At 40.5% G+C, this 25,167-nt stretch overlaps 1 protein-coding gene across 7 annotated transcripts in view; it reads left to right on the top strand.

Moving 5' to 3' along the window:
• The window catches only part of arid1b (AT-rich interactive domain 1B), a 717,990-nt gene that overhangs the window by 570,680 nt on the left and 122,143 nt on the right, over positions 1-25,167 (top strand). For 4 of the 7 annotated variants that reach the window (XM_072507646.1, XM_072507644.1, XM_072507653.1 and 1 more), the window contains one exon: positions 6,096-6,224. The exons of the other annotated variants lie outside the window; for them this stretch is intronic. In XM_072507646.1, the coding sequence (XP_072363747.1) occupies positions 6,096-6,224 (129 nt within the window). The remainder of the gene's footprint in view (positions 1-6,095; positions 6,225-25,167) is intronic. 7 annotated transcript variants of the gene reach the window in all.

The following is a 25,167-nucleotide window of genomic DNA, read 5'->3' as shown; positions in this document are numbered from 1 at the left end:
CTTCATTAGCTATTAAATTTGACTAAATATCATGTCTAACCATGGATTGGGGAAACAATTTAATAGTGTTGTAAAATATACAAATGGGCTGATTTAAGTTGGTTTGGTCACTCAAGTATTTCCGATCTCAGCTCCAAACAGAAGATTGCGAATGTTTGTCTCCATGCAATCCATTATTTGCACAATGTTTCTCTGTTTTATCAGCTCCCAACTGGTACACTGTGCAGTGTATTTGAGATACTTTACTTGGAAGGAAAATCAGATCTAGTATGCCATGCATTTAAGTTATTCTCTCTCTCTGGTGTTCCTAGAACAATATTGTTATTTTAGAAACTTGATTTCACAGCTTTGGGTAGGAAAAGGGAGACTGAAAATATAAACCCAAAGTCATAATTTGCCTTGATTTACTTTGTTCTCCTGGTGCCTTGAACTTCTGAGGAAGGTTGACATTTGAAAGAAAGTTGCAAGGAACTTTGCACGGGCAACTTGTTTGCCCTCCAAATAAATTTGTCTCAACAACATTAATAGTGACTGATTAAAAATTATTTTTTGACTATATGCAGTAATGCCACAAAAATTATGTCCCACTGTGTTGTGACATTCCATTCAAATAGTCGGGCATGTAGTTTACATTTTCGACTGGGTGTTTTCTGAACCAAAAGATAACGTTGCAGAAACTTTTTGTGTTGTAGGTCACTCACCTCCATTTGTTGCTCTTTATAACATATACACACCAGACTCTCCTTTTTGTCATCCTCAGCATAATGAAAATTCCCTTATCTTAACTGCTATTTCCATTTGCTTTGTAAGTGTTACAAATGCAGATATGTGCTTCTTAAAAATATATCCATTCTGGCAAATGGTCGCAGAATCTCCTAAGCATTTCCCATGATTCATTGTTGACCAGAAATGTTCTCTGCTTAGAAACTGTTTTAAACCATTTGTACTAGACTCTTGGATAAGCACATGCTTACATACAGTCTGATAGATTTGAACAAAAAGCAACCATGGGACTTCCAGCTCAGAATATCTGATTAGAAGCAACCCAGTAACCACAAAACCCCAGGAAATGTTAATTTTCACATTAAAAGCCTTTTCCATAAAATTTTGCTTCACCTTCAACTCTTATCTTTGTGCAAGGAAATAACTTAGATCATTATGGAAGATGTAACATTCACTTGTTACACTTGTTTGCTCCCTTTCCTTTCTCTTTGACTTTCCCCCCCCCATGTTTTGCAGAGGGTCGCCATAATCATGGTCCTTCACCTTCATATCAACCACCATTTATTTTGGATTTATCATAGAATTTACAGTGCAGAAGGAGGCCATTCGGCCCATCGAGTCTGCACCGGCTCTTGGAAAGAGCACCCTACCCATGGTCAACACCTCCCCCATATCCCCATAACCCAGTAATCCCACCCAACACTTAAGGGCAATTTTGGACACTAAGGGCAATTTATCATGGCCAATCCACCTAACCTGCACATCTTTGGACTGTGGGAGGAAACCGGAGCACACACTGGGAGGATGTGCAGGTGGTTTTATGGCCAGATGTTCTTCCTGCTGCCAACCCCAACCCAAAAATCCAGGCTGGGGACCGATAGACTCTGGCTTGCCCCAAACCACTGACCTCTCATAGCCAACAGGTTCTGAAGTGGGACGTGAACTTGGGGCCTTCCAGCTCAGAGCCATCCACTGAGCCACTCCAGCCCCCATATATATTTTTTAAAATTTCCAATTAAGGGGCAATTTAGCGTGGCCAATCCACCTCCCCTGCACACCTTTGGGTTGTGAGGGTGAGACCCATGCAGACACGAGGAGAATGTGCAAACTCCACACGGACAGTGACCCGGGGCCAGGATTGAACCTGGGTCCTCGGCGCCATGAGGCAGCAGTGCTCCGCTCTGTGCTACTGTGCCACCCTCCTTCCATATTCAAAATATTTCCAATAACCTGGATTTCCAAGCTATTTGTTTTTTGTTTTTAATGAGGTAAACAGCAAACTTGGAATGATTTGGGAACAAAAATCCTATTCTGAGGATGTCAACATCTATTTAGTTACAAGGATGAACTGTGTTCAGTTACCATTTAATCCAAAGAAATGAATAGCTTAATATCAGATGAGATTGGATAGCTGACAAAGCTCAAACAGTTGTTAATCATTGTTAATCATTAATTTCCCGTCCTGCCGCTTGATGAACATGGAATTTCATTGGGTAGGTGGGAGCCAAATTGGACTTCAAATTGTTCTCCATGCAGGAGCAGACAAGGAATGCAATTGAAGTAGGTTGTGATGACCCTGTATTCCACTTACATTGGAATGCATGACACTAAATAACTTCTGTGTTCAAACAACAAATCTTAAATTAGCAGAAAATTGACAAACCCTACCCTGCCAACGCCCCCCCCCCCCCCCCCCCCCCCCCCAACACCACCATCACCACCACTCCTTGACACTTAGCTCAATTGAAGGTAGCTGTCTCACTTGCAAATTTTGTTGGTCTCACATTGTGTTGTAAGTAAAATGCATTATAATGGACACTGATAACCTCCGTACCCTTTTTGGTTTAACATTTTAAATATTATTTCATCCCCTTTTCACCAGCTTTCTACTTCTACACTGTTATTTGTTGAATGATGTCAGACTGTGGGCTTGTACAATCTACTTGTTGGCTCATAGGGACTGTGCAAGGCAGGAAGCATAACCCTTTTTCCCTTTCCCAAATAGTGCACCATGTCAAAATTCAGATCACCACAAAATCTTGATCTTCTGAATTGTAAGAACTAATGGTATCAGTACAGCTACATAATGGCTGAAATATAACCAAATAGTATCAATTTAGTAGGTCTGCAATCAATTTGATGCTGTTTTTTACCAAGAAGGGGTTCAGTTCTAATAAAGAGAGTCGAAAGAGTAGGAATAACACTTCTCTGAAACACAATTTTTGGGGTTGGTCATTATTCAGTGACAGAAGATTAAAATAATTGTCTTCAGCAATATGGAAATGTTGTTACTAAAGTGGTTTCATGAGCACAGTTGTTTGCTTGAAACAGCCCTTCAATATAGTTCCAATTCTGTTGGAAGATGTTGCTTTGCATTGGATCATGTCCATGGTGTTTTTTTGCAGTTACATTGAACAATTGTTTTCCATGTGAGAAATGATTTGTAACTATTAGTGCACCATTTTGCTCCCACAGTTATGCAGTTTTATGATTATTAGCAGCATTGGTTTGAATGTTTAATGAGCTGACTATTGATGTACATAACAATATAAGTTACTTACGTTTAATGGAGATGGTACAATGTATCAGTAATTAAGGTACTGCATTGTTTGATTTGTCCAAAATGTGTTTTTTGAAGATGTTTGCTGCATCCTGGATCACTGGTTAGCATTCAGTGTTAAAAAATGGAATTTTAAATAATGAACAGTGTAATTTGGGAGCTAAACAGGTCAATTAATCACATGCGAGTTTAAATCTCATTTGGGGCTCTATTATGGCCAGTGATTCATTGCTAATTTTTTGTTGTGTCTCCTATTGGACAGTTTTAGATTGTGACTGTCTTATGGTTCCCTTTCAACTATGAGCTGTGTAGGTTAGTGGCTCAGCTGGCGTTGTGAGGGCTGAAAAAATATTAAATTAACAAACAAAAAGTTGACATTCCGCCATTGCAGATCCGAAACAATCCTGGTGCCATACCACTGTAAAAAGTGTAAGAGTTGCTTTTTCCATAACTTAATCCTCTTTAAATTGTCATTATTCATATTTGAATACACATCTTATAAATTGAGTTAACATTAAACGTATTGAATTCTCTTATGTTAACTATTTCACATTTTAAAATACTATTTATTGATGTCTGTAAATGTGCAATTTGCAGTTTTCACAAATTAAGCAAATTGTACTTCCATGAAAGCACCGGAGCATTAAATCAGCAAATAAAAATTAATCAAAAATGTTAAACTGTGCAGTGAAGTGAATAAAATTAAGATAAACAACTTTTCTGGTTGAAAAATTTGTGAAGTTGCAGTGTACCTCAGAAATGTTACATATTTTATGTGAGCCTTTTAATTTGAATATTAGATTTAGTTGAATTGCTGTTTAAGTGGATTGCTCGGAACTGTACATGACCGTGAGTCTTGTCATCTTACAGGAAAAGCCCTGGATTGTTACAGTTTAGTGAGTCAAGCAGCTTAAAAGGTTCTGTGGGTTTGTGTATAGGTTACTGGCAAGAAATTGTATATTTTGCACTGTTCGTAAGTTGCATCTAGCTAAACTGTAAACCCATTTATGTACATATTTTGGATTTATTGTTTCATGAGTCATGTTCTAACTGATTTTGTTGATCTATTTTAAAGTTTGAGTATTGGATTCTTTTGGAGGAAATGGGTATAAAAGACATTATTTATATTGTTACATATTCTTAATTGAAGAAATGTCAAGTTATAATTCAGAAGCTTTTGTCATAAAATTAAAGATGTTTAATATTATCGTGTAACTGAGTTAACTAGCGTCCACCCATCTTGAAAAATCAAACCCATTCCCAAAGTACAGCAAGCTGCACATTATTCTATATAGTACGGGGTACTCTGGCTGGCATATGAAATGCACAGTGTTGCAGGGTATTAACTTATTTACTTTGCGTTTGTGGATAGTTGGAAGGATAGGTATCAGTTGTTATCTATGCTATATGTATGTGTGTGTGTGTGTGTGTGTGCTTTCTTAAACTTTCTGCCCTTATTATTCTCCTCTACAAAGGTGGTGACTGCCCTGGGTCCTAACGGTGTTCATATGTCTTACTCAGATTTCCTAATTCTTCATGAATTGAGTCTAACCGGGAGTGCCATCCAGGAGGGAAGGAAAGAGGATAATAGATGATTGAATTTCAGCAAATCCCAAACTGTCCTTGCCCAATGTTCACTGGTGTACGTCACAACAGGAACCATAGGGTAGCAATCGTATTAGGCCAACCCAGCTGATTGTCATTTGTACCATCCCAGTGTATTTCAATCAACAACAAGAAGAAATTGAGCTGCGATCTTTGTCGCTGGATAGCTTAGCACTGGCACATCATGCATTTAATAATCTACGGTATCAATAATTTCATTTAAGGAGAATATTGCATAGATGTGATTGCACCATAAATCTGTTTGAATGTGGTGTATATAACATCAATTTGGAATTGGAAAATTAATGTCCTGTATTTTAAATGGAATAATCCATGCTTTAAACAAAACTAAACTGGAATGTACCTTGGGTTGCAGCAGCATGCACTCAGAAAACCTTCTATGGTCAGGTTTCCTTTGAATTACCTGTGCTGAACTGAAACAGCTTGGGAACAAATTAAATTTTAAGAGCATTAACAGATTAATCATTAATAACATGGATGAAGGTACACCCATGAAGTCATACAAGCCAGAATGTCCCCAGGAATCTTGGTCAATGCCAAGTTATCTGCCTTCAACGAGAAAAATAGGTGTAACATTGCAGTTGGCCTCAGTGCCACACACTTCTCAGTATTTAGTGACGCCTGCTGAAACCTACATGTGTGTACATTTGATGAAATAATAAAGATTATATATTATATATAAAAGATGATTGGGCTCTGCAGTGAATCAATCTGCAGTGGAATAGTCTGGGAGCACTCAATCCCAGTTGAATTGCCAACCAGTCAAGGAATCGGAGAATTGATGCCATCTTTGAAACTGAACCCCAGCAACTGTTTGCATCTTCAGATAAGAAGAGTTGGGGTGCGAATGATGGGGGAACAGTGTGTGACGAGAGAATCTGCTTTAAGAGATAAAAACTAACTTAGGATCCTATCTACTTTCATGATTAATTTTGGTAATGGGTTGAAATGTTCAAGAATCCAATACTTCAACTTTGAAATGCTAGTCATTTTAAAAACAACACACATTACTGTATTGGTTATAAATGGGCAAAACTAAAAACCCGTCTTGCTTTAACAGGTTAAGTTTTCAGATTTCAGTTTAATTCTTGAAGTAGATGGGTATTGTTGGATGTTTCATGAATTTTAACTAAACACAGAACTGACACAGAATAAAAACAAAGGAGCTATTTCTTTCCTGATTTAGGCCACCGTATATTAGGTCGCCTGGTTTTCCCAGTCAGACTGGGCCTGGTGGACGTCCTGTGTTTCCACCACAACATCCCAACTATGGCAACACTCAGGCTCCCATGATGTACCAGCCTGACCAGTACGGGTAGGTAGTTGTTGTGTGATTGAATCTGCTATGGGACATGGCGCTTCCTGGCAGGACTTGTAACCTGACTACAGAAAAAGGATTGCTGTTTTGTGTTTTTTTTTCTTGGTTCTGTTAAGCTTTGTTTTGTACTAACCAGAGCTATGAAAGAATGAAAAAAAACTGCATGCCTCACACCTGCATGGCTTCTGGCATGGCTGTTCCTCTTCCTGTCTAATGGGGAAGTTGTAAACTGCAGTGCAGAGCTATTACATTATCAAAACCAGGAACTTTAGTGCGTTGCTAAATTGAAACGTCAACTCACAAAAGGCCATCTCAATGTCCAATTTGTAAGCCTGAACATTGAAAAACTGTAGAAAGTTATATCTGACTCAAACAGGTCCAACCTTCTGATTCCTTCAGGCACTGGATTGAACAGGGAATTAACTGAACAGCTGTAGTTACAATGTGTTGAAAAAATGTCCAGCTCATTTGCATGGCAACAACTGTAAAAAAATACTGACCTAAAGAATGAGGTGGCGATGCCGGCGTTGGACTGGGATGAGCACAGTAAGAAGTTTTACAACACCAGGTTAAAGTCCAACAGATTTGTTTCGATGTCACTAGCTTTCGGAGCGCTGCTCCTTCCTCAGATGAATGAAGAGGTATGTTCCAGAAACATATATATAGACAGATTCAAAGATGCCAGACAATGCTTGGAATGCGAGCATTAGCAGGTGATTAAATCTTTACAGATCCAGAGATGGGGTAACCCCAGGTTAAAGAGGTGTGAATTGTGTCAATATATATGTTTCTGGAACATACCTCTTCATTCACCTGAGGAAGGAGCAGCGCTCCGAAAGCTAGTGATATCGAAACAAACCTGTTGGACTTTAACCTGGTGTTGTAAAACTTCTTATTAAAGAATGAGGGGCGTGTTGGGGGACTGACATTGTTTACCCCCCCTGTTCACAGATGGGTCTGTTGACCTCTCTATTAGAGACAGGATGCTCCCTGGTTTCAATCAGTATCACTTTGAGTTGACTGCAGAATAGTCTAGCGATGTGTCCCAGGCTTTTTATCTCCCACTCTGGAAGGAATCTGGCCTCTGTTCAGCACTTCTCCAGGATCAGTGACTAAGCAAGAATGAACCACCTAGCACTGTCTTTTCATTCAAACATAAAGTACTATGACCAACATGTTTTATTTTTGTTTCATTGAAGAATGTTTTTGTTTAAAGTAGTAAATGCTGAATAAGTAATTGGGGAAACTATTTGGAAGTAGTTACTCAACCCGTCAGTCTGAGAGTTAAACCTGTTGACTCAGGGTGTCTGAGTAATAGTGCCATTTCTACTGCCAAATCAGCCCTCTCCGTGCCACTGTCTCGCACAGTGAATCTTTTCTTTGCCGGTGAGGTAATCCGCATTCAATTTTTTTGAAAATTCCTTTTGAAGAGAAAGCTTAAGACATAGCACAGCAAAGTTGTTACAATTCTTAGTAAGCTTTGAATTTTTACCAAGAGTACAAATGGCAAAACCTGCTCTTTAAGAAAGGTTGGTCCAGTACTTATATGAAATAAATGAATTTAGATGCATATTTGTAGCACTGCAAAATTCTTTTAACATGTATGAATCTATTGCACATGTTAACAAAAAACAGTCTGAATCCAAATTGTGCCATTTGTGGCAAAATCCTTAGATCTATACTAAGCTTCTTAATTATATGTGATATATATGTTAAAGAACCCTGCTCAAGTAAACAATACCTCGTATGTGACAGACTGACTCTTTGGCGCAGAAAAAAAATTTAAATCTTATTTTATAAGCATCACAAAATTACCATTCTAAGATTTTTCATGCCAAATATTGTAAAATCTAGATATATACAGGTACATAAAAGTTACAGCATCAACACAAGCCACTGATCCCATCCGGTCCTTGCCAGGGTTTAAACTCAACACTTTACAGATGAGTGGAACATATCTTCTCTCGTTTTACTTCATCTCACCGTATCACCATATCCTTCTGTTCCTTTCACCCTGATGTACTTATCTAGCTTCCCTTTAAATGCATTTATTCTAGTCACTTGAATCATTCCATTTGGTAACAAGTTCCACATTCTCATCATCCTCTGAGTAAAGAAATATCTTACTGAATTTATCAGTTAGTCTTAACCCCCCTCCCCCAAATTGAAATATCTTTCTACAACCACCCTAATAAACCCCTTCACAATTTTTGAAGAACTCTTGACAGATCACCTCTCAATCTTTCTTCTCTAAAATAAATACCCCATGTCATGTTTAGTCTTTCCTGATAATTATACACTTTCACTTCTATTATTATCTTTGCAAGTCTTTAGCACTTTCTTCAGTGCCTATACATCCATTTTTTAATATGGAGTCCAGAACTGTAGGGTAGAAATGGGTGGTATATTGTGGGCTGCCTGTTTTATTCTGCTCCCCCCCCCACCCCCAAAATTCAGTTTTATTGAAGTCAGTAGGACTGAACTTTAAGCAAGGTTGATGAAATATCACCTCTAGTATTACCACTCAGGATTAATTTCTATTCCTGTATCTTTTCAGATATAGGGCATGCCCTAATGCTGCTGTTTATGATCTATAGTCCTGAGGTGAATCTTGGAGACTGAAGCAATGCACAGATCTGTGGAAAAAGTATTAGATTTGAAAGGGTAGAAAAAAGCATTCAGCTTGTTCTTGTATTATTTTCTACCCACAGATGTTTATTTTGGAAATTTTGCCAGAAATCCCATTAACCTTAGAGCTTAGTGGTAGGAAAGCTTTTAGAAATCATAATTGGGATAAAATTAATAGTCACCTGCACAAATGTGGGTTAATTAAGGAAAGTCAGCACAGATTTGTTAAGGGCATATCATGTTTAACTAACTTGCATTTAACTAACTTGCTTGATTTTTTTTTGATGTAGAAATAGAGAGAGTTGATGAGGGTAATGCCATTGATTAAATGACACACCACAGACTTGTGAGCAAAGTTGGAGCTCTAGGAATAAAAGGGACAGTAGCAACATGGGTACAAAATTGACAAAGTGACAGGAAACAAAGAGTAGTGGTGAATAGTTGTTCAGACTGGAGGAAGATTTATGGTGGAGTTCCCCAGGGGCCGGTGTTGGAATCCCTGCTCTTCCTGCTGTACGCTAATATAATTTCAAAGTTTGCAGGTGACATGAGACTAGGAAGGCTTGTGAACTGTGATGAGGATAGTGTTAAACGTCAAAAGATCATAGATGGGAATGGGTAGGCGAGTGGCAGATGGAATTTAATACAGTGTATGTGAAGTGATTCATTTTGGTAGAAAAAATGCGGAAAGCAATGCTCGTAACTTATGAAATCTGGAGCAGTGTACCTGAGGCATAGCTTAAAGATACACCAGAAACGCCCCCCTCAATTTAAATCGTAAACTTCGGATGGTTCTGACCGTCATACAATAGGTCCCCTGACTACCCACAGGACTCCCCACAACCCAACTAATCTCCCCACGCTACCCATGGGACTCTTTCTTTCCCCCCCCCCTCCTTCCCCATACTACCCGACACCCACATGGGACTCCCCCTACCTACCCCCCCCCCCCCCCCGACCCGACCCGAATACTCTTTTCCCCCCCCCCCCCCGCCCCCGACCCAAGGCAGCCTCCAGGCCTAGCCCGGATGGGGGCAGAAATCTTGACTGTAAGCAATTAATGCTGCTTCCAGTGTAAAATGGCTGTAGGATAGCTGGGTTTTTAGTGGGCTGGTTCCCCACCAACTTAACTCGGGGAATATGGTCACATGTAAAATCCAGTCTTGTGGTCTTTGACATCACTTTTTCTTTGTATGAATATTTTTATTTTGCATAAATATACTTTATTCGTTAAATATCTGAAAGAACGTTACAAACATTTCAAAATGGCCATTACAAACGGTGCAAAGGTATTTAAGTTGCCTACGTGTATAAGGTTGTACTCTTGAGGTGTTTCCATACAATTGTGATACATGTAATATTCACATTCAATGGGAGGTTCTATACAATTCCACTCCCTTCAATTCACTCTGGCTGAAAGGTCTTAGATTCCTTCTTTGTAGGAATATATTTGCTCTGAACCCTCTCACCCTTGGGTTCTTCCCACTGCAATATCACTGATTTATATTCAAGTCGCTGTTCCCAGTCCACTTTTGCCAAATCACATTTCAACTTGGCAAAAATTAGCTTTTCCCAAATTGGAAAGATTTCCTCTCAGAAACATGCAAAATAGGAGCATTTAGCCCTTTGAGCCTGCTTTGCCATTCATTATGATCATGGCTGATCATCCAACTCGATAGCCTGGTCCCGCTTTCCACCCATATCCTTCAATCCCCTTCGCCCCAAATACTATATCTAACTGCTTCTTGAAAACATACAAAGTTTTGGCCTCAACTACTTTCTGTGGTAACAAATTCCATAGGCTCACCGCTCTATGGCTGAAGGAATTGCTCCTTATCTCTGTCGTAAATGGTCTACCCCGTACCCTCAGACTGTGCCCCTGGTTTCTGGACACCCCCAACATCGGGAACATCCTTCTTTCATCTACCCTGTCTTGTCCCGTTAGGAATTTATAGGTTTCTGAGATCGCCCCTCATTCTTCTGAACTCCAGCGAATACGATCCTAACCAACTCAATTTCTCCTCATACGTCAGTCCCGCATCCCAAGAATCAAACTGGTAAACCTTCGCAGAACTCCCTCTGTAGCAGGAACATCCTTCCTCAGATAAGGAGACGAAAACTGCCCACAATATTCCAGGTGTGGCCTCACCAAGGCCCTATAATTACAGCAAGACATCCCTGCTCCTGTACTCTAATCCCCTGGCAATGAAGGCAAGTATACCATTTGCCTTCTTTATCGCCTGCTGTACCTGCATGCTTACCTTCAGTGACTGGTGTACGAGGATACCCAGAACTCATTGCATATTCCCCTCTCTTAATTTATGGCCATTCAGATAATACCGTGACTTCTTATTTTTGCTACGAAAATGGATAACCTCGCACTTATCCAAATCCAACTGCATCTGCCATTCATTTGCCCACTCACTCAACTTTTCCAAATCACACTGGGCCGCACAGTGGTGCAGTGGTTAGCACTGCTGCCCATAACACAGGACCCGGGTTCGATCCCAGTCCCGGGTCACTGCTGTGTGGAGTTAGCACATTCTCCCTGTGTTTGTGTGGGTATCACTCCCACAACCCAGGCTAGGTGGATTGGCCACGCTAAATAAATAGAAAAAAAACAGGGGACTCAGTTTTTTAAAAAACTTTTCCAAATCACACTAAAGGATCTCTGCATCCTCCGCACAGCTTATCCTCCCATCGAACTTGGTGTCATCTGCAAATTTGGAGCTATTACATCTTGTTCCCCCATCTAAATCATTAATATAAATTGTGAATAGCTGGGGTCCGAGCACCGATCCCTCCGGTACCCCACTAGTCACTGCCTGCCATTTTGAAAAAGACCCGTTAATTCCTACCCTTTGTTTCCTGTCTACCGACCAATTTTCTATCCATCTCAATACAATACCCTAATCCCATGCGCTTTAATTTTACATGCTAACCTCTTTTGCCTTCTGCAATTCCAAATAAACCACATCCACCTGCTCCCCCTCATCAACTCTATTACATTTTTGAAGAATTCCAGTGGATTTGTCAAGCATGATTTTCCCTTCATAAATCCATACTGACTCTGTCCGATCCTGCCACTGTTTAGTGCTCTGCTATAAAATCTTTGATCATGGATTCTAGAATTCTCCCCACTACAGACGTCCAGCTTACTGGTCTATTATTCCCTGTTTTCTCTCTATCTCCTTTTTTAAATAGTGGAGTTACATTAGCTACCCTCCAATCTGCAGGAACTGTTCCAGAGTCTATAGAATTCTGGAAGGTGACCACAACTGCATTCACTATTTCTAAAGCCACTTTAAGCACTCTGGAATGTAGATTATCAGGCCCTGGAGATTTATCAGCCTTCAATCCATCAATTTCTCCAACACCATTTTTCTACCAATATTGATCTCCTTCACTTCCTCCCTCTCATTAAACCCTGCATTCCCCAACATTTCTGGTATCTTATTTGTGTCCTCATTTGTGAAGACAGAAACAAAGTATGTATTTAGTTGCTCAGCCATTTCATTGTGCCCTGTCATACATTCCTCTGTTTCTGACTGTAAGGGAGTTACATTTGTCTTCACCAATCTTTTTCTTTTCACATACCTATTGAAACTTTTACAGCCAGTTTTTATGTTCCCTGCAAGCTTACTTTCGTATTCTATTTTCCCTTTCTTAATCAATCCCTTGGTCCATCTTTGCTGAATTCTAAACAGCTCTCAATCCTCAGACATGTTGTTTTTCTTGGCCAATTTGTATGCTTCTTCCTTGGATCGAATACTGTCTCCAATTTCCCTTGTAAGTCATGGATTGGCTACCTTTCCCATTTTACTTTTGTGCCAACAAGAAGAAAGAATTGTTGCCGTTCCTCCATGCGCCCCTTGAATGTTTGCCATTGCCTGTCCACCATTATCCCTTTAAGTAATGTTTTTCATTCCAACATAGTCAACTCACACCTCATATCATTGTAGTTTCCTTTATTAAGATTCAGGACCCTAGTCTGAAAATCAACTACTTCACTCTCCATCTTGATGAAAAATTCTATCATTATGGTGGCTCATCCCCAAGGGGTCTTGCACAACTAGATTGTCAATGATTCCGTTGTCATTGCACAAAATCCAGTGTTGGATGGCCTGTTCTCTAGTTCCTCAGCGTATTGGTCCAACAAACTATCCCGTGTGCACTCCAGGAATTCCTACTCTACGGTATTGTGGCTAATTTAATTTGCCCAATCTACTTGCAGATTAAAATCACCCATAATTACAGATGTTCCTTTATCGCATGTGTCTCTTATTTCCTGTTTAATGCCATTCTCAACATTATCACTACAGTTTGAGAGTCTACATACGATGCCCACTAATGTTTTTTTGCGCCTTGGTGTTTCTCAGCTCTACCCACACAGATTCCACCTTGTCGGAGCTAATATCCTTCCCCACTATTGCATTAATTCGCTCTTTAACAAGCACTGCATCTCCACAGCCGTTTCCTTTTTTGTCTGTCCTTCCTAAATACTGAATACCCTTGGACATTCAGCTCCCATCCCTGGTCACCCTGCAACCATGTCTCCGTAATCCCAATTTTGTCATGCCTGTGTACAACTATTTGTGTGATTAGTTCATCCGTTTTATTGCGAATGCTCCGTGCGTTAAGCACAAAGCCTTTAAGTTTGTATTTTTAACATTACATGTCCCACTTCCTATATATTTCAATGTGGCCCTGTTTCAATCTGACCCTTGGTTTCTCTGCCTATCTCTTATCTTATTCACTTTTCTGTCTTTTATTATTGTCCTTGTTTCCTCCTCCTGCCTTTTTAGTTTAATACTCCCCCTAGTACATCTGTCCCGGTCCTGCCCAGATGTAACCCGTCCAGTTTGTACTGGTCCCACCTTCCCCAGAACTGGTCCCAATGCCCCATGAATCGGAAACCCTCCCCCTCACACCATCTCTTCAGCCACGTACTCATCCAATATGCTTTTTCTACTCTGATTAGCATGTTGGACTGGTAGAAATCCTGAGATCACTACTTTTGAGGTCCAATTTCTCAACTGTCTTCCTAAGTTCCTATATTCTTTTTTTAACCTATGTCTTCGGCACCGAAGCATACCACAACCACTGGCTGTTCACCCTTGCCCACCAGAATGTCCTGTAACCGCTCCGAGACATCCTTAGCCCTAGCACCAGAGAGGCAACATACCATCCTAGAGTCTCGTTTGTGCCCACAGAAATGCCTATCTATTCCCCTTACAATTGAATCCCTTATAACTATTGCATTCCCACACTTTTTACTCCTCCCCTCTGCAGCAGAACTAACCGTGGTGCAACAAATTTGGTTATTGCTGCTTTCCCCTGAGAGGTAATTCCTGTCAACAGTATCCAAAGCAATCTATCTGTTTTGCAGGGGAATGGCCACATGAGGTTCCTGCACTGCCTACCTAGCTCTCTTGTTCTGCCTGGTGGTCACCCATTCCCTTCCTGCCTGTGGAGTCTGAGCCTGTGCTGTGACCACCTCTCTATACTTGCTGTCCACAACACTCTCCACTTTGTGGATGCTCCACAATGTCCCCAGCCGCCGCTGCACCTCCAAAACACGGGCTTCCAGGAGCTGTAGCTGGAGACACTTCCTGCACACATGCTGGTCTCAGGCACTGGAATTGTTCCCGGGTCCCCACAGGGCGCAAGAGGAACAAACCAAGGCTTTGAACTCTCCTGCCATGACTTACCCCTTTAAAGTAAACTTTTTGAAGATGCTTGATATTAAATTATATCCAATTCTCTATGGCCCTTATTTACTTGTTCTTGTTACTACCAATTATAGCCCTTACAGATTAAAAATCACAACAAGTATTTTCAAACTATAAGTGATAAAAGTAGTAAAGACTTACATGACCTTACCCACTACTTACCAATCAACTCCTTCCCTTGTAGCCTCAACTGCTGCAGCAGGGCAAGACCACTAACTGAAGATTTAAAAAGTTATAAAGCAAGGAAAAAATCTCACTCTGCACCACATTCCCACTCTGCTTCAAATTCCTGAGTTTCAAACGCACTCTGGCTGTGACTCACTCCGGATGTGGGGTTCCCACTGCTTGTGTGCAAAGCTCACTCTTTCCATTACTACTCTAAATCTAACTGAATAATGATCATTATCATTAACATGATCTCCCACAGATAACTCTTCACCTGCCCAGCTTCATTTGCTAAAACTAAGAACTGCCCAAATGATTAAATGTAAATAGGATAGCAATTTTGCAGAACATCTTCGTCCAGCCCATTCGCTAGGGTAATGCTGCATTTCTGGTCGGCAGTAATTTTAATTCTCCACCTTGTTGTTGCACTAACCTGCGTTCCAACGAAGGTCGATATGAGTTCAAAGAATAGCACCTCATGTTTTGATACAGCCTTCCACACTCAACATTGAATTCAACAATTCTGTGCCTTATTCTTTGCAGATTTTGGTTTTAACTTGTTATCATAGAATTTACAATGCAGAAGGAGGCCATTCAGCCCATCGAGTCTGCACCAGCCTCCAGAGCGAGCACCCTACCCAAGCCCACACCTCCACCCCATCCCCATAACCCAGCAACCCCACCCAACACTAAGGGCAATTTTGGACACTAAGGGCAATTTAGCATGGCCAATCCACCTAACCTGCATATCTTTGGACTGCGGGAGGAAACCGGAGCACTCGGAGGAAACCCACGCAAACACTGGGAGAACGTGCGGACTCCACACAGACAGTGACCTAAGCCGGGAATCAAACATGGGACCCTTGAGTTGTGAAACAATTGTGCTAACCACCTGTGCTACCATGCTGCCTCTTGTCGTTCTCTTGTTTTTGCTTTTTGACAATAGCTGTTCGTCATCCCCCTATTCATACCATCTCTAGATATATCTTTTATTTCTTTACTTTTCCCATTACCCTTCCCTCTGGCCTTTCAGAAAATAACCCTTTTGTCATTTATTCCCTGCTGTTTGCTTTGTTTCTCATCTTCCTACCCGTCCCCTCTTCAGTTGCTTAAAACCTATTCATTTCTAACTTTTTACCAATTCTAATTAAAGATCATTGACCTGAAACTTTAACATTGTTTCCATCTCTACCGATGCTCTCTGTTCTGCTGAGTAATTCCAGCATTTTCTGTTTTTATTTCAGATTTCTGTCATCCATAATATTTTGCATTTATACTGTCCCTTCTCTTTTTGGGTTTGCTGTGTATGTATTGGCTACAAAAGTTCTCGTGAATGCATTCAAGAACTCTGTGCCCTATATTGCCCTGAATTTATCCCTGTCAATGTTAGTCGTTAAAATCCCCTATTATTACTGCCGTATTGTTTCTGCTCTTCTTAGCAATTTGCCTACATATTTGCTCTTTTATCTACCTCTGACTGGGAGTTTATAATAAACACCAGGCAGCATGGTTGTTCCTTGGGTCAATTCAAATGGGCCCATATGATGCTCCTATAATATCATTCCTCCTAACAGCTGTGATTATCTTTTTAACAAATAATGTGACCTCCCCGCCCTCCTCTTTATTAGCCTTCTTTCCGTTGGAAAACCTTGTAACCAGGGACGTTGAGCTGCCATTCCTGCCCTTCTTTAAGCCATGGAATAAGTAATACCTGTGATATCATACTTCCAATTGTCTGTCTGTGCCCTCAGCTCAACTTGGCAAAGCAAATACTAGAAATCTGAAAAGGGAACAGAAATTGCTGAAAATAATATCAAGATGATACTTGCAAAAGAAAAATGGGTGAATATTTAGGATGAACCCGTCAACAGAACGAGCTCCAACTACAATCTCCCTTTTTCAGATGCTGATTAATCTGCATATTTCTATAGTTTCCGTTATTTATAATAAATCTCACCTGAAATCCATGTTTTGAATGCAGTTGTCCCTGATTAGTTACTGAAATATCCACAGGGCATGAAGAGAAGCAGTTCTGTTTAACCAGTTTGAACTTAGGTGTTGGATAAATTCATTTACTGAGCTGCGGCACGGTAGCACAGTGGTTAGCACTGTTGCTTCACAGCACCAGTGACCTAGGTTCGATTCCCGGCTTGGGTCATTGTCCGTGCGGAGTCCGCACGTTCTCCCCTGTCTGTGTGGGATTCCTCCGGGTGCTCCGGTTTCCTCCCACAAGTCTTGAAAGACGTGCTTGTTAGGTGAATTGGACATTCTGAATTCTCCCTCTGTGTACCCGAACAGGCGCCGGAATGTGTTGACTAGAGGCTTTTCACAGTAACTTCATTGCAGTGTTAATGTAAGCCTACTTGTGACAATAAAGATTATTATTATTACCAATCATTCAAACATCTTCTAATTAAACCATGAAAAGTGGAATGAGGGCATAAATATAAAAAATCTGTAACATTAAGTTCTCCTATAATCCTGGAACTAACACCCTATTGGCTCATTATCACATTGTCCTGTTACAATCTTGCTGTACATAAATTGGCTGCCATACTTCCTAAACTACAAAAAAGCCCGCACTTCAAAGTACTTTGTCAGCTGTAAAACATTTTGGAGTGCCCTGAGATTGTGAAAGATGCTATATAAATATGAGTCTTTATTTTTATTCAGGAAGTAAATAACACTTGAAACTGACTTCTGTATTGAGTGGTAGAGACAAGAGCCATGACATTATTTGAGAAACATTTGGGTGCTGAAATGTGAGGATTGTAGGTTTGGTTTGAGTAGCTGAGTAGTATTTTCAAACACTAGTCTTCTTCATCAATATCTGCAGGAATAAGGGAAAGTCAACATAAAAACAGGAAAATATTGGGCGTAGGACCTGGCTTTTACATCAGATTTCCAGCATCTGCAGGTTTTTGGAATGTTGAAGGCTGGAAAAGACCACTTATTGGCCAGTCTTAAAAAAATAATAAAATATGATTCTATGTTGTAGATCATATATCTCCTATCTCTTTCACGTGAAAAATACATCTAACTTCCTCTTAAACTTGCTCGCACTCTCAGTTCCGACTCCATGTGAAATGTCACCCAAACATTCATCAAACTGAATTAATTAAATCTAAACTGTTTACTTCTCCTTTTTCTGAGCTTGAATCCATATTTTGATCACAATTTATAATTTTATCAATCTGTTTATTAAGGTTCTGTTTATCTATAACCCGTAGAATCTTGGAAAGCTTTGTGGTTCTCCCCCCACCACCCCCAATCTCAACATTTTCAGGTTACTGAGTCTCTCCTCTTAGCTCTCAATGCTAACATTTAATTTCAGCCCAGTTGCCCTTCTCTGTAGCTACTCCGGTCAGGATGTCTCCACCAATGTTCTCCTTAAAAGTTTTTTAATTTTTTTTGCGCAGCCGCACGCATGCATTATTGATCATAAAATAAGGCCGACATGGTATATCCATAGAATCCCCACAGTGCAGAAGTTGGCCATTAGGCCCATCAAGTCTGCAGCAACCCTCTGAAAGAGCACCCTACCTAGCACTCCCTGCCCTTTTCCCGTAACCCCACCTAACCTACACATCTTTGAACTGAGGGAAGAAACCAGAGCACCCGGGGGAAACCCGTGTGGCCATGGGGACAACGTGCAAACTCCACACAGGCAGTCACCCAAGGCTGGAATCAAACCCGAGTCGCTGGCGCTGTGATGCAGCACTGCTAACCACTGTGCCACCCTATCTTTCAGGCTGACCAGCAGGGACATTGGCATTTACCCTATAGCAGTGACCAAAATTGCACATGGCATTCTAGATTGGACTGAACCAGGACCACAGAGAAAAGTTCATTACAACCTCTATGATCCAACTCTCTGGCTAAATATCTCATAGTCTTGAACTTGAAACCTTGTACGGTACTGAAAGGCTGCTGCTTCACATTTCCATAGTGTTTGAAGGACTCACAACTCCACTCTAATGTGAAGAAGATCTTTTATTCGCATTAAGGAGAACAGATGTCTGGGTTTACATTGCACAGTCTACATTTGAATGATGCAACAAAAAATGAGAGTAGTTCCTGATAGCATATGCACAACCTTGAATTATTTATAGCCAAGTGCAGCAACTTAGTAATCTTCCTGGTTGTAAAAAACACCGCCTCTTCAAGTTTTATCACCTGAGTTTCAATTTTCCATTATTGTTGCTACCTACTCCACTTTGTACTGATGATTGTTTTCCCTATTGGCAATTGAAAGAACGGGATTTTTACTTTATGAAACAATGCATTTTGAATGAGACTTAGACAATGATGAAGGGGCTACACCATTTCCCAGAGATATAACCTTTTTTCATCTAGTCTACTGGTTTGCAGCAAAATAACGCTTGTATAGATTAATCTGCTTCTTTCTATAGCTGTGTTACAGAGAAATTCACTCCTACATTTGTTCTAAACAAAACGTTCCCACAGTTTTCATTTTGTTACTGTGACTGAATCTTGTTAAACTGTGGTTTAGCAACACAGAAGGAGAATGTTCTTTCTGCAACACCAGTTGTCATCTATTGAGCTCTGAAGTATTAATTTCTTTTTAATGAAGTTTGAAGTATCTGATCCAGATCCACAGCTGGGCAGATATTTCATTCATATATGACAATACATAGTCTGGGATTTATTCTAAACCAGTAACTCACCACAAGTTTGACATGACAAAAGTTCATTAGTGTAACCTTGATCCATGATTTCTTCGTGCCTTGGAACATACCACCGACTGATCTGTTACTGTTTTTGCCATAATAAGGAAGGATGTGAAAATTAATTCCCGTGATAGAATCACAATTAGTTTAGCAATAGTGTCGAGATTTATTTTTCTGCTTTCATGAGCTAATTTCTTCCAGCTAATTCTGCCATAGAAACAAAGCAGAGAGCAAAATCCCTCTCCCCGACTAATGTTAAATATACTCTTAACATATCTGTAATAATCAAACAATTTACTGTATTTTTTTTAAACTTGAAATTTGCTGGCAAGAACATTAGCAGATTGACCTCCCTACTCTAGGAGAATTGAACTTTTAAAAATGATTTGACTTTGGATGTCTGCATATTGAAATTATTTTAATAGATAATTATAAATCTTGCAGCTGAAGGAATACTACTCCACGACAGAATTGATAGTTATATTGCCCCGTGATGGATGGTAGAACCCTAACCATTCTGACCAGGAGATGGTGTGGTGTCATTCACATGGGTTGTTTTTGCTGAAGCAGAGAAGACTGAGGGGCGACTGATCGAGATGTACAAGATTATGAGGGGCATGGACAGAGTGATAGGGAGCAGCTCTTCCCCTTAGTTGAAGGGTCAGTTACGAGGGGACACAAGTTCAGAGTGAGGGGCAGGAGGTTGAGGGAGGATTTGAGGAAAAGCTTTTTTACCCAGAGAGTGGTGACAGTCTGCAAGCACTGCCTGGGAGGGTGGTCGAGGCTGTTTGCCTCACATCCTTTAAAATGTACCTGGATGAGCACTTGGCACATCATAGCATTCAAGGCCAAGTGCTGGCAAATGGGATTAGGTAGGCAGGTCAGGTGTTTTTCATGTATCGGTGCAGACTCGATGAGCCGAAGAGTCTCTTCTACACTATTATTCTGTGATTCTGTGACTGGGCCATTGGACAAGCAACAAAACTCTTACAATTGGCATTAATTGAATTCTTTTTGTTTCTTTACATTTCTGAAAAACCGTTGCAAAATATATTTAACTGAGTAATATAATTAGAGATAAAATGCAATAAGCTTCCTGAAACAACGTACTAAATAAAGCTGTGTGCATTTAGTTAATTATAAATTTGCTCTGAAAATACAGGGATAGAAATTAAGCACACTGATATTTCGAAACCTGTTTTTACACCCGTGGATTTATGAAAACCAGGCATGTCTTGAGATAATTTCTTACTCTTCCCTGTCCCCTTCTCCCAGCACCTTTTTTGTTCAGTTATCTCCAGAGGCTGCAGATTCCAAAAATTGGGACTGGTAAAGTACTTTTGGAGCAAGAAATGTTTCAGAAATAGGAAGCAAGACGGTAGTGCCTTTTGGGCCAGCTTTTCACAGAGTTAGGACAGCTCTAGTCCACTTAAAAATGGCGGGTGGGACCTGATTCCAGGAGTCCCAGCACTGGCACTTTTAGCCAGCATGGATAAGGATATAGAAGGGAAGCCTACACCCTGAACGCTCCCAACCTAGACCGCTCCATTACCAGGCTAGGTATCTCCTAGCACCTCCATAATTGTCTTAGATTTGAGACAGCTTCTCCATGACTTGCGATTCACAACTCTTCAGATGAGCCATAACTGAATTCGAAAAACTTTTGAAAGGCATGTTCAAAAGCCACTTCACATGGTCCCACATACCCCAATGCCAACAACATTCCAAGTCATGCCCACAGCCATTTCCCATAGTCCCTCATACTCTCCTTGCTAACCTAATCCTTTTCTACGTCTATGTACATAACCAATGAGCCATATAATAACAATGGTAAGTGTGGAACTGCTGAAAAAGAAAAACCCATCCAAAATGGATCCATTTGGCAGCACGGTAGCACAAGTGGCTAGCACTGTGGCTTCACAGCGCCAAGCCTTGCAATTGTCCTTGTGTGATTGTAAGATTGTTTGTTTGAAGTGTATTGAGGCCTCGGCCTTGTAATGGTCTTTGTTGCAACTGTTGGACAATGAAATAGGAGGATCCCAGGTTCGATTCCCCGCTGGGTCACTGTCTGTGCGGAGTCTGCACGTCCTCCCTGTGTCTGCGTGGGTTTTCTCCAGCAGTGCCAGCAGTGCATTATTTGTCCTCTTATTTTCTCTGAACCCTGGTAGTGGGGATAGGGTGGAAGTGAGGGTTTAAGTGGGTCGGTGCAGACTCGATGGGCCGAATAGCCGCCTCCTGCACTGTAAGTTCTAGTTCTAAACCTGCTGTTCCTCCAATCCTATAAAAGTGTCCATCAGACAGACCATTTAAGTATCAGTAGCAGAGGCTTCATTTACTTCACACCCCTTAATGCTGTCCAAGTAAACATTGAGACATTGACAAAAGAGATCACAGAAAGAAAAGCTTATTGTAACCACTAAAGATGTGAATCAAGCAAAGTCAACAATTAACTTCACTTGTCAAAACAGAATCCCCCCTGAGCTAATGCTTTTATTGACCTGGGCTCTCAGCAAAGCATGAATAATAACAATAGTGCCATCTGGGTTTTCGCCTGTATTGGGAGGCATGAGTTGGCATGGAGAGAGTATGTGGGGCCATGAAAAGTTGGTGAGGGCAAGATGGCCTAACTGCTTTTATTGCAACCAGGACACGGTCCTAGAGCACTGAAGCATGACTTCTAGCCAGACTGCCTTAGCACTCCTCTGGTTGTTCATGATCTGTTTCCAGAGTCAGTGGCCCAACAATCCTCCCTGAAGCAAAAATGACACTATCCGGCACCCTTTAAATTAAGGCAAGCCTGCTGAGTTGGGAAATTTCCCAACTTGAGCTATCAACTGATTTACTTTGTGTCACATGATCTGACATCAGCAGTGGGAATTAATGATGAAAAATAATCTGTACACGAGAACATGTTTTACATTATTGTCTTTGAAGGCAATCTTCTGTAGTTTTTTTTAAACTTTGAGGTTGACCGAGGGTCATAGATTAACTGCAATGGATGAAAGTGTTGTATTAAAGCAGCCTGACAATCTACTAAGGCTCGAGAGTGCCAGCAGTGCATTATTTGTCCTCTTATTTTCTCTGAACCCTGGTAGTGGGGAAGTAATGAAGGGCTGAAAGTTGCTGGAAGCTTTAAATTAAATTAATAAAATGTCAAAAGCAAAAAGGTATTTACCAACAGCATTTAATAATTGCATCTATATCTGGGTCTTCACTGAATGAGTTACATTTAGAGAGTTTTTTTATAACACTTTGAGTTTAATGTAAACAAAAATTGTCTTTAAACCCATTCCAATTAAATTTGAGACTTTGTAGGGCAGCACGGTGGCGCAGTGGTTAGCATTGCTGCCTCACGGCAGCGAGGTCCCGGGTTCGATCCCGTCTCTGGGTCACTGTCCGTATGGAGTTTGCACATTCTCCCCGTGTTTGCATGGGTTCGCCCCCACAACCCAAAAGATGTGCAGGGTAGGTGGATTGGCCATGCTAAATTGCCCCTTAATCCGATAAATGAATTGGTTCACTAAATTTATTAATTTTTTTAAATTTGAGACTTGTTATTACTGTATTGTCATACAGTCTGAATTGTTTTATGGATTAGAAAATTATCATTTGCACTGACTTTACATTTATCTTCGACACTAGCTTTCATCTCTGTAAGCTTAGAGTTGTACTTTATGCTCCTCGTATGGGGACCTGTACCAACTAAGGTTATTCATGATGGGCCAACTTCTCAACATTGCCCCTCGTCTGATCCCCAGTCGGCTCTCCCCCTCAAAGGGGAAAGCAGACTAAGGTCACCTGGGACTATGGCAACTTCACTTAGTTTACTCCTCATATCTTCAGTGGTTTTCTCTGGACAAACTTTGTATTATTTCTTGAAATGGACTTGCTGAGAATGTTGTTATGGGCCAGGGTTTAGAGAACCCTAAAGTGTATCATGGAGTTCATCTGACGCACAACTTTTAATAGATTGTGGTATGGGGAGCACACGGCCCACTCTACAGGTATGATACAGCAGAAATGGAAATGTATTTTTTAAAACAAAACCATGTTTATCCTATGAACTCAAGTTAACCTTTTTAAAACATACAGTGAACATCTTAGCAACCATTAATTCAAATACAACCCCCAAAGACTACAACACTAAGTAAACCTTTAAGCTTTCCTTTTTAACATCCATACAACTTAGAAAGAAAACCTTTATCAGAAGCACATCAGGTTAAAGTCACTACTGTTATTAGTTTTAAATCACCAGGATCGATTTACAGTCTTTAGATTACAGAGAGAGATTCATACGCCTTCTGCCTGTGACTGCAGTTATCCAGCTCTGAAAATGAAACCAAAAACACACCCTGCAGCAAATGGCCTAAAACGAAAGTAAAAAGCTGATACAGCCCAGCTCCACCCACTCTCTGACATCACTGCAGTAATAAACACCCATTTCTTAAACAAACTCTCACTACAGATACTTATATACACACCCGTTTCTTAAAGGTACTCTCACATGACATCTCCCCCCAAGAAAAAAGAATAGACCATCAACTTCAAGATGGTTTCATTTTTCACCTTTTCACTATCCTTTAAGAAATGCACACAGTAAATATACGTTTTTGTTTCAAAAAACAACACACGCAAACGGGTATAATAATATAGTCCTTTTTTTTTTCTTCTTCCTCCAACTGAAATCCTTATCAATTGACAGTCTCTTTGAACAAGAAGGTCTCTGCACGATCCATCCATTTCTCTACGCCTCGGCATTTCTCTTTAAAGTCAGATACTTTAGTTCAATCTGATCACAGAGTCCCTTGTAATTCTCCAACAAAGGAGCATGGGTTATCACAGCTGTCAGACAGTCAAATGCCTGTTGAAACTCCGCTGTCCACTGAAATTTTCAACGTTTCTTCAGCAAGTCCATCAGTGGAGCAATCACGCTACAAAAGCTTTGCACAAATGTTCGATCAAATCCACTCAAGCCAAGAAATCGCATTATTTCCCTTTGCCTTGAGGGTATTGAAAGCTCCTTGTCATGTGAGAGTACCCTTTAAGAAATGGGTGTTTATAAGAAATGGAACTGCTCATGTTACTGGAGTGATGTCAGAGAGTGGGTGGAGCTAAGCTCCACTTCTGCTTTTTTAGTTTCAGTTTGAGAAGAGCTTGGGTGTGTCTGTTCTTTCAGTGAGCTGCACTCTCTGCCACGCAAAGACTATCTATGGATCATTTGGCGAACTCAGAATTGTAAAAAGATCTCAGTATTAAATGTAACCCTAATGTGTTCCTGTTTGAAGGTTTGTTAAGTCTTTTGGATGATAAAAAGAAAGCATACAGGTTACTTAGTGTTTTATTCTTTGGGGGGTGTATTTGATTTACTGGTTGCTAAGATGTTCACTGTTTGTTTTAGAAAGGTTAACTTGAGTTCATAGAATAAACATTGTTTTGTTTTAAAAAACACTGGTCCATTTTCTGCTGTACCATACCTGTAGAGTAAGCCGTGTGCTCCTCATACCACAATCTATTAAAAGTTGTGGGTCAGGTGAACTCCGTGATAGACTTTGGGGTTCTCTAAACCAGGGCCCATAACTCACACGCAGTACCTTACGGACCGAGACTAAAAGCAGACTGTTAGATTTGGCAAAAACATTGCAGTTAACATTACCTGACAAAATGCGAAAAGATGAGGTAATTATGGCGGGGGCTAAGCATTTAAAGTTGCCTGAGATACAGTTT

Source organism: Scyliorhinus torazame, chromosome 1, assembly GCF_047496885.1.
Source record: "Scyliorhinus torazame isolate Kashiwa2021f chromosome 1, sScyTor2.1, whole genome shotgun sequence".
In the NCBI taxonomy this organism is placed as follows: Eukaryota; Metazoa; Chordata; class Chondrichthyes; order Carcharhiniformes; family Scyliorhinidae; genus Scyliorhinus; species Scyliorhinus torazame.
Note: the sequence above shows the minus strand (reverse complement) of the source record. Positions and strands in the feature narration are given on the sequence as shown.